The sequence below is a fragment of the Phocoena sinus genome, chromosome 13, assembly GCF_008692025.1.
Source record: "Phocoena sinus isolate mPhoSin1 chromosome 13, mPhoSin1.pri, whole genome shotgun sequence".
NCBI lineage: Eukaryota > Metazoa > Chordata > Mammalia > Artiodactyla > Phocoenidae > Phocoena > Phocoena sinus.
In genome coordinates, this window is record NC_045775.1 from 75,279,396 (window position 1) to 75,297,753 (window position 18,358).

General features: G+C 38.3%; 1 protein-coding gene across 1 annotated transcript in view; it reads left to right on the forward strand.

Annotated features, from left to right (window-relative positions):
* The first annotated feature begins 8,043 nt into the window (after positions 1 to 8,043).
* Positions 8,044 to 18,358, forward strand: part of DNAH6 (dynein axonemal heavy chain 6) — a 293,512-nt gene continuing 283,197 nt past the window's right edge. The window contains exons 1-2 of the mRNA XM_032653510.1: positions 8,044 to 8,132; positions 9,372 to 9,604. Of these exons, the coding sequence (XP_032509401.1) occupies positions 9,380 to 9,604 (225 nt within the window). The 5' untranslated portion in view covers positions 8,044 to 8,132; positions 9,372 to 9,379. The remainder of the gene's footprint in view (positions 8,133 to 9,371; positions 9,605 to 18,358) is intronic.

An 18,358-nucleotide genomic window follows, 5' to 3' on the forward strand; every position in this document is an offset into this window, starting at 1 on the left:
GTGCTCCACAATGGGAGATGCCATAGCAGTGAGAGGCCTGCATACCACATAAAAAAAAAAAAAGATAAGGTGACCATATGTGCGTGGGTTTATCTCTGGGCTTTCTATCCTGTTCCATTGATCTACATTTCTGTTTTTGTGTCAGTACCATACTGTCTTCATTACTGTAGCTCTGTAGTATAATCTGAAGTGAGGGAGCCTGCTTCCTCCAGCTCCATTTTTCTTTCTCAAGATTGCTTTTTCTATTCGGGGTTTTTCCATACAAATTTTGAAATGTTTTGTTCTAGTTCTGTGAAAAATACCATTGGTAGTTTAATAGGGATTGCACTGAATCTGTAGATTGCTTTGGGTAGTATAGTCATTTTCACAATGTTGATTCTTTCAATCCAAGAACATGGTATATCTCTCCATCTGTCTGTAAAGGTTTTAATTTCTCTGTCGAATCTGAATGAGATCCTTGCTGGGTAGAGTAATCTTGGCTTTAGGTTTTTCCCTTTCATCACTTTAAATATGTCCTTCCACTCCCTTCTGGCTTGCAGATTTTCTGCTGAAAGATCATCTGTTAACCTAATGGGCATTCCCTTTTATGTTATTTGTTGCTTTTTGCTTGCTGCTTTTAATATTTTTTCTTTGTGCTTAATTTTTGATAGCTTGATTAATATGTGTCTTGGCATGTTTGTCCTTGGATTTATCCTGTATGGGACTCTCTGCACTTCCTGCACTTGATTGACAATTTCCTTTCCCATATTAGAGAAGTTTTCTACTATAATCTCTTCAAATATTTTCTCAGTCCCTTTCTTTTTCTCTTCTTTTTCTGGGACCCCTATAATTCGAATGTTCGTGCGTTTAATGTTGTCCCAGAGGTCTCTGAGACTGTCCTCAATTTTTTTATTCTTTTTTCTTTGGGTGGGGAGGTGTGGATAGTGACCTGTGCTTGTACACAGGCTTCTTGGTGGCTGCAACAGCAGCCTTAGCATCTCATGCCCTTCTCTGAGGTCTGTGCTGATAGCTGCAGCTTGTGCCCATCTCTGGAGCTCATTTAGGTGGTGCTCTGGATCCCCTCTCCTCGCGCACCCCAAAACAATTATCTCTTGCCTCTTAGGCAGTTCCAGACTTTTTCCCGGACCCGCTTCCGGCTAGCTGTGGTGCACTAGCCCCCTTCAGGCTGTGTTCACACAGCCAACCCCAGTCCTCTCCCTGGGATCTGACATCCGAAGCCAGCCGAAGCCTCAGCTCCCAGCCCCCACCTTCCCCGACAGTTGAGTAGACAAGTCTCTCAGGCAGGTGGGTGCTGGTTGGCACCGATCTTCTGTGCGGGAATCTCTCCGCTTTGCCCTCTGCACCCCTCTTGCTGTGCTCTCCTCCGTGGCTCCAAAGTTTTCCTCCCACCCCTCCCCCGTCTCTGCCAGTGAAGGGTCTTCCTAGTGTGTGGAAACTTTTCCTCCTTCACAGCTCCCTCCCAGAGGTGCAGGTCCCTTCCCTATTTTTTGTCTCTGCTTTTTCCTTTTACCCTACCCAGTTACGTGGGGAGTTTCTTGCCTTTTGGGAAGTCTGAGGTCTTCTGCCAGCATTTAGTAGGTGTTCTGTAGGAGTTGTTCCACATGTAGATATATTTTTGATGTATTTGTGGGGAGCAAGGTGATCTCCATGTCTTACTTCTCGGCCATCTTGAGGGCCCTCTGTCAGTGACTACTTTTTATATTTACCACATTATATATATTTACTATCACAGGAGTCAGCAAACTTTTTCCTTAAAGACCAGATAGTAAATATCCTGGGTTGAATAGTCTCTATCAAAACTACACAACTCTATTTAGTGCAAAAACAGCTATAGAAAATATCTAAAGAAATGGTCATGGCTGTATCCCAATAAAGCTTTATTTACAAAAAAAAGCAGCAGTATGGATTTGACCCATAGGATAGTATTCACTAACTCCTACTCTATGCTATTAAGATTCTGATCCTAGTTCCAACCTGTGGCAGAGGGAGGGGTGGTTCTCATCCCAACACGAAATTCTCAGACACCAGAAAAGTGTCTACAATTCAACTCAATTCTGACAAGGATTTACCTGGAGATTGTGTCAGATCCCACAGTTTAAGGGTTCAGTCCCACAAGACTGCCCCCTCTCCCCCACTTTAGACTCTAGGCACAAACCCAATCAGCTATAGAATGGAAGTTCCCATGGTCTCTCTGAGCTCAGGGGACCATCAGTGGTCACATGTGAATGACATGAGGCTCTGAGACCATCAGTGTTGATTTGTTTACTGGATACAGGTTCTTTATAATGTAGCATTTGACAGAGATCCTGACTAATATTTTCAGGAAGAAAAAGGAGTCTTTAGTAGAATTTCTAAATAAAGGAAAGTCATTTTCTTACTATTCCCATTGCATCACACCACATCTAGAATCTCACCTTCAGTTCTGAGAGCCATTTTAGTGTAGAATTAGTAGGAGTTCTGCAAAAATATCATACATAGACTAAGGAAACTGAAATGTCGGGAGGGAGGGATTCAAAGAAGGAAGATTAAGGGAAAGATATTTCTGCCTTCAAATATTTTAAAAGAGATCATGGGGGCAATTTGCAGAACGGGCAAGGAAGTAGATTTTGACATCTACCAAAAAAAGAACTTTCTGACAATTAGAACTGTCCAGCAGTGGCATAGAAGTCACACATTTCCTGTAACTGGCAGTGATCAAACATGAGAAGCCTACCTTTTGAGCACCATTCCTTCCTTGTGTATCCAGCAGACCTACTGGACACCCATTCTGTTCTCTTTAATAGCACTTCTTAAATTTAATATGCAATGAGCCACCTGAGAATTATTAAAATGCAGACTGATTCAAGAGGTCTGGGGCAGGATCTGATATTCTGCAGTCTAACAGGCTCCCAGGGAATGCTAATGCTGCTGGCTTATACAGCACATCTTGAATAGCAGGACCCTGTGGCTGAGGCCCTTGGACTTGGTTGGACATTGGAATCACCTGGGGAAGGGGACGCTAGAAAAAACCCTGATGTCTGGGTCTCTCACTCTTAGTTTAATTAGGATGGTGTGTGGTCTGGGTGTCAGGGTTTTCAAAACTCTCTAAGTTACCCCTAACACAAAGTTAAGTTTAAGGAGCACTGCTCTATGGTCTTTCAAAACATTCAACACTGGGTCAGAGATCACTTCTGCAAAGACCTTTAATTGGAATAAAAGTATCTGGGCTTGGGTAGGTCATCTCATTCATGAATAATTAACATCGGTTCAACATTTTTGAGGAAAACTTTGTAATCATCATTAAATCTCATAATGTGTAGGACATTAGACCATAGAATGTCCCACGCCCCCTCCAAATAGCTAAGATGAGAAGCTATTGCCCTGATTCAAAATATGTGACTCAAAACCTCCTTTGGCTGTGCATTCATTTGACCACAAGGTGGTGATAGAGCAACAAAACATGATACCACAACCACAACCACCACCACCACCCTCACCCCAGAAAGTTGAGCTATGTGACCTACACTTAAGGCCAGAACACTTGCAGAGCAGGTATAATTCCCAACTCTGAGGGGTGATTGGTCACAGGCTCCTTTGAGAATTTAACAGCTATAGACAAATGTACACCCACAAACATGAATACAATTTTAAGCAGTTCACAGACCCTGAAATTAAACTGTGGACAGTCAAGCCTAAAGATGAGTTACCCCCCCACCCCAGTATAAATTATTTGGATCCTGAGCACCTCCATCCTTAGGAGCAGCTGACCTTACCTACTGCTTCACAGAGAAAAAAGAAGAAATCTGGCCCAAGTCTACCCATTTACCTAACCCACTTCGACCTTCCTTCCCTCCACATGGAACAGGGTGGCTCTTCTTTACACTGAAGGCTAAATCCTCCGCCAGTGTTCCTGATCCCTTCACCCTGGCCTCCACCAAGTTCATGGTCTCTCTATTTTATGCTCTTATATATTTTCTTGTGCTAATTTAAAAATAACTCACTTTTCTCAATACAAAAGTGGTATATGGCTTTTATTTTTAAATATACAGAAAAGCAAAGGATATAACTTAAAATACCCATGAATCTCATAAACGCTTATGTTTTTCTTCCATAGAGTTTGCTGAGTTTACATACACTTGTGCTTTGTTATGCAAACTGTTTTATGACCTACTTAATCTAACATCTTTTAATCTTCATATATTTTCACCTGCAGATGTGGTCCTTAACCAGAGATGTTCATTTGATTCATCTATAGAAATTTTTTTTTCATCTATAGAAATTTTTAAGCAGATATTTGCCTAAATGCCAATTCCAAAGATTCTTATTTACCAGGTCTGACATGAGCCTAGAAATCTGTATGTTTAGAAAAGCCTCACGTGATTTTGAAGTATAATTCTAGGAGTACGATTGTTACTTTAAAAAAAATGTTTGTGCATAAAGACAATTTTATTATTTCTTGGATAAACTTTACTAAATTATAACTTAAATACAATTAGCTACACCCATTTTATGTATACATTTTTTAAATTTATTGCAATAACATTGGTTTATGACATATAAATTTCATGTGTATAACATTATATTTCAACTTCTGTATACACTACAGCATGCTCACCACCAAAAGTTTAGTTTCCACCTATCACCATAGAGTTAACCCCCATTTCCTCCTCCCCACCATCTCCAGTCCCCTCTGAAAATCACTTCTCTGTTCTCTGTATCTATCTTTTTGGTTTTGTTTGGTTAGGTTTGTTCATTTATTATTACTATTTTATATTCCATATATGAGTGAAATAATATGGTATTTGTCTTTTTCTGTCATTTCATTTAGCATAGTACCCTCAAGATCCATCCATGTTGTCTCAAAGATTTTATATTTTATATGGCTGAGTAATATTCCATTGTGCATAAATACCACATCTTCTTTATCCATTCATCTATTGATGGGCACTTAGGTTGTTTCCATATTTGGGCTATTGTAAACAATGCTGTGATGAACATAAGGGTGCATGTATTTTTTTTAAGTGTTTTTGTATTCTTTGGATAAATAACCAGAAGTGGAATAGCTGGATCATATGGTATTTTTATTCTCAATTTTTTGAGGAATGTCTATACTATTTTTCATGGCAGCTGCACCAATTTACATTCCCATCAACAGTGCTATATTGTTACGATTCTCTTAATTCCTGTGAGTTCAGCAATACAGTTAAAATAATGTGCCTTTGAGTTTATCCAAACATATAGGTGTTTCACTTCAGGAATTTTTCAGAATATAGTCCACCGTACATCCAGTAGCAGAATTCCAAGATTAATATTATAGAATTTTAACTATTAAAGTTGATGGATCTCAGGGCTTCCCGGGTGGCGCAGTGGTTAAGAATCTGCCTTCCAATGCAGGAGACACAGGTTCTAGCCCTGGTCCAGGAAGATCCCACATGCCACGGAGTAGCTAAGCCCATGTGCCACAACTACCAAGCCTCCGCACACCCTAGTGCCCATGCTCCGCAACTAGAGAAGCCACTACAATGAGAAGCCCGCGCACCGCAATGAAGAGTAGCCCGGCTCTCCGCAACTAAAGAAAGCCCATGCGCAGCAACACAGCTAAAAATTAATTAATTAATTAATTGAAAAAAAATAAGTTGATGGATCTCAATTTGTATTTTAGCTCTGCCATTTGCCACTTCTGGACTGATCTTGGGTAAGTTACATAACCTCTTTAAGCCTCAATTTCCTTAGTGGTGGAGTAGGTACAATAATACCTCTAAAATAATATGAAGCTGTTGCAATGAATAGTATGATGGTGAAGAAAACTTCACAAAGGATCCAGCATATAAATCTTAACTTCATGTTCACTAAGTTTTAACCATTTTTACTTAGTATTACTGTTTTCTTAATCTAGTTCTCATAAACCTTTCATAGCCTAGTTCTTTAGCTATGAAATGGGAATTTTAGGTTTGTTGGAAGTATTTGAGATAATAAATACAAAACATATAGTACAGTACCTGGTACATAAGGAGCACCCAATAAATAGTAACAATTATTGCTATTTACAAGAGCTCTGAAACAATCAATAGGCAATAAACAAAGCTCTTGTTTGATAATGAATATGACATCTTGCCACGTTAAAAAAATAAGTTTGGAGAGATTTGGTGAGTAGTGTTCAATACAGCGATACCTTCATAAAACTCTATGTGTCCATGTCTTCTATCCTGCACCCTTCTTGGCTCTTGGAATGAATGCTCTTAGCTGCATAAGGTAACATTAGAATACAATCACCTTCATCGACTAACAAAGAAATTCTTGAACTGAGGAGCAATATACTATGTCTCCCCCACATAAACTTTGAAAGCAACAGATTAAAATATTCATTGCACATCCAAAATGAAGTCTATTTTGGGGTGTGTGTCTAACACTGCATATTATTATAATATGCTTTTATGTATACTGGGTTGGTTTTGAATTTTTTTTCATTACTGGTTTATATTTTATTGGCTCTGATTGATTACCTGTGTGTACCTTGCATCTCTGGGGAATTAGTATTTATTATGTCTACATTTGAAGTTTATCTGAATTGTTTCTAAACTGAAATTACTCCACTGCTGTGTGCTGTTCCTGATTAAGGATTAGGAGATCTGTATTCCAGTTTTACCTCTGCCAGGACTAGGTGCCTGACCTGGAGTAAATTATTTACTTTCTCTCTGGGTCTCAGTTCTCTTATTACCAAAATGAGGGTGACTTCCCTGGTGAACCAGTGGATCAGACTCCATGCTCCCAATGCAGGGGGCCGGGATTAGATCCCTGGTCGAGGAACTAGATCCCGCATGCATGCCACAACTAAGAAATCCGCATGCTGCAACTAAGGGTCCCACATGCTGCAACTAAGACCCGTCACAGCCAAAATCAATCAATCAATCTTTAAAAAAAAAAATGAAATGGGGGAGTAATTGGATTGAGTGATCTGTTTTCTCCATTCCAGCTCTATTATTATATGAGCCTCTCCTTTGTAGGTGGTGTCATGCCTGCATGGAAAATACATACCTGAGTATCTTAAGACTGAGAAAATTCAGGTTGTGAGTATGATATGTAAAGCACCTCATACAGGACTTTGCTTTCAAGGCAAGAAACAAATATCAAGGTGTTTTTTTTTTTAGGGGGGGCGTACCAAAAAGGACAAAATATAATAATAAGTTTCAGCGGTGATTATGTCATTTTGGAGGGGCGGTTGAAAACCAAGCCTCTGCCATGTGGTGTAACATTTCCCCGAGGCAGGTAAAAGGCTGCTTCCCCAGATCACTAACGGGGGTCAGGTAACTTCAGTAAGCAACCTGCACGGGGCATCGGTGGGGTCGCTTCCATACAGCATTAGCAGCAGTCTTTGGAGACTTAATCCGGTGGGTCTAAATGCCAAACAAGATCCAGGGTCTGCTTTGGTGAATACGGTGCAGGGACCAATTAATATGGTCTCGGGCTTTGCCTGACACTAAGTTACCTTCCAGGCGGAAAAGAACATCAGCAGAAAAGGACACGATGAAGTCTGAGCGGAAGAAGAGCCCGCATTTCCTAGCGCCTTAGGACACTCCCGGGAGGAGGTCGGTGGGTGGGGCAGAGACGCAGGACGGTCGCTCCCTCAGAGAGCGGGACGTGAACTGTCTACGCAGGCACTTGATTCTTCTAACCACAGCAAGTTAGATTAAAGCGAATGCCAAGGCAGCCTCAAGCCTCTCGAGGGGCAACAGAAAAGATTCCTGGAGGAGGAGGGAGGTGCAGTGAGCGTGGGTGGTTGATAAGCGAAGGAACAAACATAAGCAACCAACTCCTTTGGCTGCCTGGCCTTCCAGCCCAGCCCGTGAACACTGCCCAGCACGGAGAAGCCGTCAGGTCTAGTGCGAGCTCTCCAGCAATCAGTGACGTAAGGAAATTTCCAGAGACAGTCATTGGCTCGACTGCCCGGCACAGTCCAGGACCCAGAGCTACAGTTGGCTGAGGGGTTGCCGTGGCGACAGGTCGCGCACAGGCGCAGTGAGCCTCAGTGGAGGCCTGGTGGCTGCTAGGCAACGGGAAACATTCTCGGCTTAGAGACAACTTTCTACTCCTAGACCTACTTTTTCTCTGTCTCAGGAGACCGTCTGAGGCGGCTGCTGGTCTAGTCTGACTTGGTGAGTCCTGAGGAATCGAGCTGTGGGGCTAAACTCCGAGGCGGGAGACTTATGCTTTTGGAGCACATAAGGAAAGGCTCAAAGAGGCAGAGAGGCAGAGAAGGCCAATGGAAAGGCATTTTAGTGATACCTACTACCTACCTAGCAATTTAGAGGGCTGGAAACCGAGGAACAGAGCTATCAAGAGACTTGTCCAAGGTCACACACGGAGTGGTCAGGTCTGGACCTCTGCTAGTCAGTGTGGTAACCACTAGCCACAGGGGGCTAGTCTGAATTGAGATGTGCCCTAAAGGTGAAATACTTTGAAGACGTAGTAACAAAAAAGAAACTATCATATTAATAAGTTTTATATTGATTACATGTTGAAATGATAATATTTTGTACATGTTAAATAAAGAACATTATTAAATTAATTTCCTTTTTTGTTTTTGAATGTGGTTACTTGAAAATTTTAAATTGCATAGGAGATTTGCATTATATTTTGGTTGGCCAGTGCTGATCTAGACTAAAACCTGGGCCTGCTGACACCTGGTTCAAGACCTCGTGTGTTGTAATACTGTTATTAAGTAAAGTATTTCCACCCATCTGGTGGGACCGGAGTGTGAGGTGGTGAGGGTACAAGACCGCTACAAAAGGCTCATAGTTCTAGTGTTCTGGGACCTTGCTTATGAATCAGAATCTGCCTTTTCACAAGCTCTTCAAGTGATTCTCATCCACATAAAATCTCCAGAAGCGCTGTTTTACGCTTTAGCCTTCAACTCTTTTTTCCCTTTATTTGGTTTCTCTGTGAGTACCTAGGCTATATATCTCAGATTACCTGCATTAGAATTACCTGCATTTTGAACACTACCCCGACCCCCAGAATTATTTTGCATACTCAAGTGTGAGAAACGATCTCAGTATAATGGCATTTCTCTTCATCCTTCCAAATCTGGACCATTGTGGTCCCCAAATCAGAGGCAGCCAACAGCATCACCCAGGAAGTTATTAGAAATGCAAATTCCTGGGTCCCACCCCAGCTACGGGACTTCTAGAAGGCCAGGCATATTTCCAAATTTTCATTCCTCTGGTTTAGGTCCTCAGTTTGGGAAGAATGGGGTAACTTTGATGATAGGTTTTCTTTGGGGATAAGCAAATTCAGCTCTCCGTGGTTCTTAAAACCCCTCCACTTAGCCCTACTTCCCCAATCCTTTTGCTCTACTTTTCATTTTTCTTTTCTTGACCCTAACCCCTCTCCAGGAGTGAAGATGGCTTTTCGTGTCTCAGACAATGAGTTGGACCTGGAAAGTATTGGAGAGCTGATGGAAAACCCTGCACTTACAAGACTGAACAGTTTAAAAGCAAAGGGAAGACTGAGTTTTGTAACACCCACAGAAAATGAAGCTGATACACAATTCCTGACATTTAAGCACACTACAAAAGCTCAGGAGAGGACAAGAAAACGACAGCAGCCTATAAAACTAGAGCCTCTGGTAAGTTTGAAAACCAGCATTTTAGCCACCTTTGGCTACAGAGGATGTTGCTTTGGGGGATGGAAGTAATTTCTAGACTCTTAATTAACAAAGAAGGAAAGAAAACCTGAAAGTTAAGACTTGTTTATGAAATTGTAAACACACTTATTTATTCAAAATTATTGAGCTCTAAATACTGTTTGAGGTGGTGGGATGCAGTGGTGAACAAAGTTTTCTAGCAGATAAATTCTCTCTAGCATTATGTACAATATGGATACTTAACTATGTAGGCTGTAAGGCTTTTAGGTGCTAGGGTACCATTTGATAGTAGGAACTTCAGTAGGAGTAATATATATAATTACATAATTGTATTATTTTTAAAATAAAAATAAGTAAAGCCTAGTGTCATGAAAAATTTTGTACATGTCTGAAAATAGTTTTAAGAATCCATTTATGCCCTTGGATAATTATATATCCATGTAAAAGAGCAGTGAAAGTGCATTAAAAAGTAAAAAGTGAAAGTTCTCACTCGGACCTTCAGATGTTAACTCCTGTTGTTAGTGTTTGCCTTTCAGGCTGTTTTATATGTTTATTCAAATATATGTGTATATATATATATATGTATGTGTTTGTGTATAAACATATAGCTTTAAAGAAAGATTATACAGTACATACTGATCTTCAAAGTACTGATTTCACTAAAACATATGGAAGTCTTTCCAATTTGTGCATACAGAGGTATCTTCTTTTTTTTTTTTTTAATAGAAGATGTTGGGGATAGGAGTTTATTAATTAATTTCTTTATTTTTGACTGTGTTGGGTCTTCGTTTCTGTGCGAGGGCTTTCTCTAGTTGTGGCAAGTGGGGGCCACTCTTCATCGCGGTGCGCGGGCCTCTCACTGTCGCGGCCTCTTTTGTTGCGGAGCACAGGCTCCAGACGCGCAGGCTCAGTAGTTGTGGCTCACGGGCCCAGTTGCTCCGCAGCATGTGGGATCTTCCCAGACCAGGGCTCGAACCCGTGTCCCCTGCATTGGCAGGCAGATTCTCAACCACTGCCCCACCAGGGAAACCCCAGAGGTATCTTTTCTAACAGCTGCACTGTGTTTTGTTGCATGGATGTGCCATAATAGAGTACCCATTAGTTGTTCTCCTAAAAGGAGTTCTGGTTATTTCCTTTTCATTCTGTTGTTGTTATTATTTTGCTGTTGCAGATAATGCTGCATTGAATGACTGCCTTTGGACAGATAAAAGTGGATTTTCAGAAGTGGCGTTTTGTAGGTCATAGAATATGTACGTTTTAATTTTGAAAACTATGGCCCAACTGTGCTGAAAGGTTTACCTTTGCACCTACGATGTATAAGAGGTCCTGCTTACCTACATCCTTGCCAAAACTGATGCTATCAGTTCTCTTAGTTTTGCTAGACTGATAAGTTAGAATGGCATCACATTGTTGTTGTGATTTGCATCTTATTAATGAAGTTAATTGTATTTTCATTCATTCATTGGCATGTATGTAACTTATTTCGTGGATTCTGTTCATAATCACTGTCTACTTTAAAATTTGATTGTTTGCTTTTTTCCTATCAGTTTCTGAGGTTTTTAGAAACATATATATATAATGTATATATGTGTAACTGAATCACTGTGCTGTATACCTGAAATTAACATGATATTGTAAATCAACTATATTTGAATTAAAAAAAATAATAAAAACATATATATACATATATATTATGGGTGTTAACCCTTATTCCATTGCTTCTCAAATTCAGGTACTGATTCATGCTGGAGGAAAACATTCTTGAAGGTCCATAGTGCTCATTTGTTATTTTTATTTTAATGTTACTTTATGTGAAAAACGGTTTACCTAGGGATTAATTCAAAATTTTAATAAACAAATTAACATCTTAAATGCAAAGAAAACTACACAGCCAATTGCAATTCTGATTAACAGAAAATGCAAAGTAACAGATGTTGTTGACACTGAACTTCCATTTGCAAGGTGGGTATGACACTGCCTGCAGCTGCTCTCTTCTCCAGAGAGCAGTGTGCCTGCACTTTGCATTGTGGGGAGTTTTGGGGCCTCTCTACTATTTTTTTCCCATGGAATTAGTATTAAACCTTTTACACTTGTTTCTTTCTGACGGGTTTACCTTCATGTGGCAAAAGTGTATAATTAACCCTTGATGATTAAAGTAGTTCCATTTGACATCAGTGTGATAAATTTATGTATATTGACTTCAACGCCTACTACATGCCAGGCTCTGAGTCATACTCTGGGGATACAACAGTGAACAAGGGAGAACAGATTCCTGTTGACATTCTAGTAATCCTAAATAATTAAACTGAAGAACGTCATCTAATGATAGGTGCTGTTAAGAAAATAATATAGGGAATGTGGTCAAGACAAACAGCAGGCTACTTTAGATTGGGTGACTACAAAGGTCTCCCTGCGGAGATGTCATCTGAGTGAGTCCCAGACTATAGCCTTTATCACCTGCCAGACTGTGAATGGACAAGCCTTCAGAGATTACAGTCCCCAGCCCTTGAGCTGCCTCAGCTGATGTCAAGTGGAGCAGAAGCAAGCTGTCCTCACTGAGCTCTACCTACATGGTAGATTTTTAAGCAAAATAAATGTTGTTGTTCTGTTTTAAGTCACCAAGTTTGGAGCATTTTGTTATGTACTAGGTGACTGGAACAATATAACAAATACATGAATATAGTAGTTCTGCAATATTAAAAATACTAAGGAATAAAGTGAAAATGACATAAATTTCTACCACATGGAGAGAGTAGCTTAGTATTCAAGAGACTAATTTCATGTGTATAGGTACATGTAGTTTGATTTGTTCTGACAGAGTTAGTAATACTATGTTTGTTCTTTTTATCATTGCCATCCTTCCCCTCTCCTCCCCTCCCCTTCTTTGTTCTTTTCTCCTCCTCCTATGCCCACCTCCCCACCTTCCTCCTCCTCTCTCTCTTCTTCTCTTCCCTCTTTCTTTCCCTCTCCCACTCTTCTTCTTTTACATTTTTCCTTACCTTCAATTCTCCAATCTCTGACCCCCATTTCTATAGTATCTATCATTAACAACAATCTGATGTACATCCTTTCTTGCTTTTCTCCATGCTCAATTTTATATAAATGGATAAATACACAAAAATACATATTTTTACATATTTTTTTATGAATACACAAGATAAAAAGATGTAAATTATAACATCAAAAACATAAAATGTGGGGGGGGATAAAATGGAGAGCTTTAGAATGCATTCAAGTTTAAGTTATTATCAACTTAAATCATTACAAATATAAGATTTTTTTAAGTGAGTTTCATGGTAACTACAAAGCAAAAACCTATAGTAGATACACAGAAGATAAAGAGAAAAGAATCTAAGCTACTGAACTACTGAAGAATATTATCAAATCTAAAAGGAAGAGAGCAAGAGAAGAAAAAAGGAGCAAAAGAATCATAAAATAGCCAGAACATAATTTACAAAATGGCAATAAGTACATACATATCAATAATTACTTTAAATGTAAATAGACTAAATTCTCCAATCAAAAGACACAGACTAGCTGATTAGATTTTTTTAAATAGACCCATCTATTTTAAATTTCTTATAGGCATCTACATGCTGCCTACAAGAGACTCACTAGAGATGTAAGGGTACACACAGATTGAAAGTGAAGGGATGAAAAAGGTATTCCATGCAAATAAAACCAAACGAAAGCTGGGGTAACCATACTTATATCAGACAAAATAGACTTTAAGACAAAGATTGTATTAAGAGACAAGATCATTATATAATGATATAGGGGTCAATCCAACAAGAGGATATAATGTTTGTAAATATGCACCCAATATAGGGGCACCTAAATATATAAAGCAAATACAGATCTAAAGGGACCAAGAGACAGCAATACAATATTAGTAGGGGACCTTAACACCCTTCTTTCATCAATGGAAAAATCTTCCCAACTAAAAAATCAATAAGGAACATTGCCCTTAAATGACAAGTTTGAACTAATGGACTTAAGAGACGTATATAGAAATTCCATGCAAAAGCAACAGAATACACTGTCTTCTCAAGTGCACATGGAACATTCTCCAGGATGGATTATATGTTAGGCAACAGCACAAGTCTTAATAAATTTAAGAAGACTGAAATCATATCAAGCATCTTTTCTGACCACAGTAGTATGAAACTAGAAGTCAATTACAAGAAGAAAATTGGAAAATTCACAAATTTGGTCAAGGAAAATTGGGTCAAAGAAGAAACCAAAAGACAAATTAAAAAATACTTTAAGACAAATGAAAATGGAAATACAACATATCAACACTTATGGGATGCAGCAAAAGTGGTTCTAAGAGGGAATTTCATAGGGACAAATGCCTACATTAAGAAACAAGAAATACCTCAAATAAGCAATCTAACTTTACACCTCAAGGAACTAGAAATGGAAGAACAATCAAAGCCAAAAATGAATAGAAAAAAGGAAATAACAAAGATCAGAATGGAAATAAAGGAGATAGACACTGAAAGAACAATAGAAAAGATCAATGAAATTCAATGAAACTAAGAGCTGGTTCTTTGAAAGATAAACAAAATAGACAAAACTTTAGCTAGACTTACCAAGGAAAAAAAAGAAAGAGGACTCAAATAAAATCAGAAATGAAATTTTAGATGTTACAACTGATACCACAAAATATGAAGGATCATAAGAGACTGCTATGAACAAATATGTGCCAATAAATTGGACAACCTAAAAGAAATGGATACATTCCTAGCAACGTACAACCAACCAAGATTGAATCATGAAGAAATAGAAAATTTGAACAAACTGATTACAGTAAGGAGATTGAATCAGTCATCAAAAACCTCCCAACCAACAAAAGTCCAGGACCAGATGGCTTCACTGGTGAATTTTACCAAACATTAAAGAATTAATACCAATCCTTCTCAAACTCTTCCAAAAAACAGAAGAGGAGGGAACTCCTCCAAATTCATTTAATAAGGCCAGCATTATCCTGAAGCCAAAACTAGACAAGGATACCACAAGAAAAGAAAATTGCAGGCCAATATCCCTGACAAACATAGATGCAGAAATCCTCAACAAAATATTAACAAACAGAACTCAATAATACCTTAAAAGGAGCTTACACCATGATCAAGTGGGATTTGTTCCAGGGAAGCAAGGATGGTTCAGTATCCACAAATCAATCAGCATGATACACCACATCGACAAAACAAAGGATAAAAATCATATGATCCTCTCGATAGATGCAGAAAAAGCTTTTGATAAAATTCAACATCCATTTATGATAAAAATTCTCAACAAAGTGGATTAAGAGGGGACATACAACAACATAATAAAGGCCATATATGACAAACCCAAATATAACATAGTATTATGTTAGTATATCACTAACATAATACTCAACAGTGAAAAGCTGAAAGCTTTTCCTCTAAGATCAGGAACAAGACAAGAATGCCCACTCTCAACACTTTCATTCAACATAGTATTAAAAAATCCTAGCCACAGCACTAGGATAAGACAAGAAAAAAGAGATAAAAGGCAAGAAAAAGAGATAAAAGGCATCCAAATTGGAAAGGAAGAAGTAAAACTGTTGCTCTTTGTGAATGACATGATGCTACTTATAGAGAACCCTAAAGAGATCACCAAAAAGCTATTAGAACTCATAAATAAATTCAGTAAATGTGCAGAAAACAAAGTCAAAATACAGAAATCTGTTACATTTCTATACACTAATAATGAACTATCAGAAAGAGAAATTAAGAAAACAATCCCATTTACAGTTGCATGAAAAAGCAGGAAATACCTAGGAATAAACATAACCAAGGAGGTGAAAATACCTGTACACTGAAAACTCTAAGATGTTGACAAAAGAAATCAAGGAAGACATAAACGGAAAGAAATTCTGTGCTCATAGATTGGAATAATTAATGTTGCTAAAATGCTGATACTACCCAAAACAATCTACAGATTCAATGAAATCTCTCTAAGAATTCCAATGATATTTTTCACAGGAGTGGAACAAACAATCCTAAAATTGTATGAAACCACAAAAGATCCCAAATAGCCAAAGCAATCTTGAGAAGGAACCATGAAAGATCTTGAATAGCCAAAGCAATTTTGAGAAAGAAGAACAAAGTGGGAGGTATCATGTGTCCTAATTTCAAACAATATTGCAAAGCTATAGTAATCAAAGCAGGATGGAGTTGGCATAAAACAGACACATAGATCAATGAAACAAAATAAAGATTCCAGAAATAAATCCATACATATATGGTCAATTAATTTATGACAAAGGAGCCAGGAATATACAATGGAGAAAGGACAGTCTTTTCAATAAATGGTATTGGGAAAACTGAACAGTCACATGGAAAAACAAAACTGGACCACTAACTTACACCATACACAAAAGCTAACTGAAAATGAATTAAACATTGGAACAGAAGACCTGAAACTATAAAACTTCTAGAAGAAAACATAGGTTGTAAGCTTCTTGAGATCAGTCTTGGCAATGATTTTTTGGATTTGATATCAAAAGCAAAGGTAACAAAAATTAATATACAGAAATCTGTTGCATTTATATATACCAACAATGAAAGACCAGAAAGAGAAATTAAGGAAACAATCCCATTTACCATCGCATCAAAAGTAATAAAATACCTAGGAATAAACCTACGAAAGGAAGCAAAAGACCAGTACTCCAAAAACTATAAGATGCTGATGAAAGAAATCAAAGATGACATAAACAGATGGAAAGATATACCATGTTCTTGGGAAGAATCAATATTGTCAAAATGACTACACTACCCAATGCAATCTACAGATTTAATGCAATCCCTATCCAGTCACCAATGGCATTTTTCACAGAACTAAACCCATACACCTATGGTCAATTAACCTACAACAAAGAAGGCAAGACTATACAATAGAGGAAAAAGAGTCTCTTCAATAAATGGTGCTGGGAATGTAAATTGGTACAACTCCTATGGAGAACAGTATGGAGGTTCCTTAAAAAACTAAAAATAAAGCTACCATATGATCCTGCAGCCCCACTCCTGGACATATATCTGGAGAAAACCGTAATTTGAAAAAATACATGCATCCCAGTGTTCATTGCAGCACTATTTACAATAGCCAAGACATGGAATCTACCTAAATGTCCATCAACAGATGAATGGATAAAGAAGATGTGGTACATATATACAATTGTATATTACTCAGCCATAAAAAAGAATGAAATAATGCCATTTGCAGCAACATGGATGGACCTAGAGATTATCACACTAAGTGAAGTAAGCCAAAGATGAATATCATATAATATGCCTTATATGTGGACTCTCTCTCTCTCTCTCTCTCTCTCTCTCTCTCTCTCTATATATATATATATATATATATATATATAGAGAGAGAGAGAGAGAGAGAGAGAGAGAGTATATATATATATATATATATATATATATACACACACACACACAAATGAACTTATTTCCAAAAGAGAAAGAGACTCACAGACATAAAACAAATTCATGGTTACCAAAGGGGAAAGCGGAGGGGTGGTGGTCGGGGGAGGGCTAAATTGAGAGGTTGGTATTAACATGTACACACTACTATATATAAGGTAGATAACCAACAAGGGCCTACCATATAGCACAGAGAACTATGCTCAATGTATAACTGAATCACTGTGATGTATGCCTGAATCTAACACAATATTGTAAATTAACTATACTTCAATAAAATATTTTAAAATTTATTAAAAACAACAAAAGCAAAGGTAACAAAAGCAAAATAAACAAGCGGGACTACATAAAACTAAAAGGCTTCTGCACAACAAAGTAAACCTTCAACAAAATGAAAAGGAAACCTCTGGAAGAAACTATTTGCAAATCATATATCGGATATGAGGTTATAATCCAAAATATATAAGGAACTCATACAACTCATAAAACAATCAAATTTTAAAGATGGGGCTTCCCTGGTGGCGCAGTGGTTGAGAATCTGCCTGCCAATGCAGGGGACACGGGTTCGAGCCCTGGTCTGGGAAGATCCCACATGCCATGGAGCAACTGGGCCCATGAGCCACAACTACTGAGCCTGCGCATCTGGAGCCTGTGCTCCGCAACAAGAGAGGCCGCGACAGTGAGAGGCCCACACACCGCGATGAAGAGTGGCCCCCGCTCGCCGCAACTAGAGAAAGCCCACACACAGAAACAAAGACCCAACACAGCCAAAAGTAAATAAATAAATAAATAAATAAATTTTTTTTTAAAAAAAGGAAAGCAAGGATATTTAAAAAAAAACAAAAACTTAAAGATGGGCAGAGGACCTGAATAGACGTTTTTCCAAAGAAGACATACAGATGGCCAACAGATTCATGAAAATGTGCTCAACCTCACTGATCATCAGGGAAATGTGAATCATAACCACAATGAGGTATCGCCTCACACCTGTTAGAAAGGCTATTTTCAAAAAGACAAGAAATAGGAAATGTTTGCAAGGATGTGGAGAAAAGGGAATCCTTGTGTACTGTTGATAGGAATGTATATAAATTGGTGCAGTCACTATGGAAAACAATATGAAGTTTCCTGAAAAAATTAAAAATGTGATCCAGCAGTCATACTTCTGGGCATTTATCTGAAAGAAATAAAAATACTAGCTCAAAAAGATACTTATAGATACGTATAATTGCACCCCATATTCATTACAGCATTATTTACAATACCCAAGACATGGAAGCAA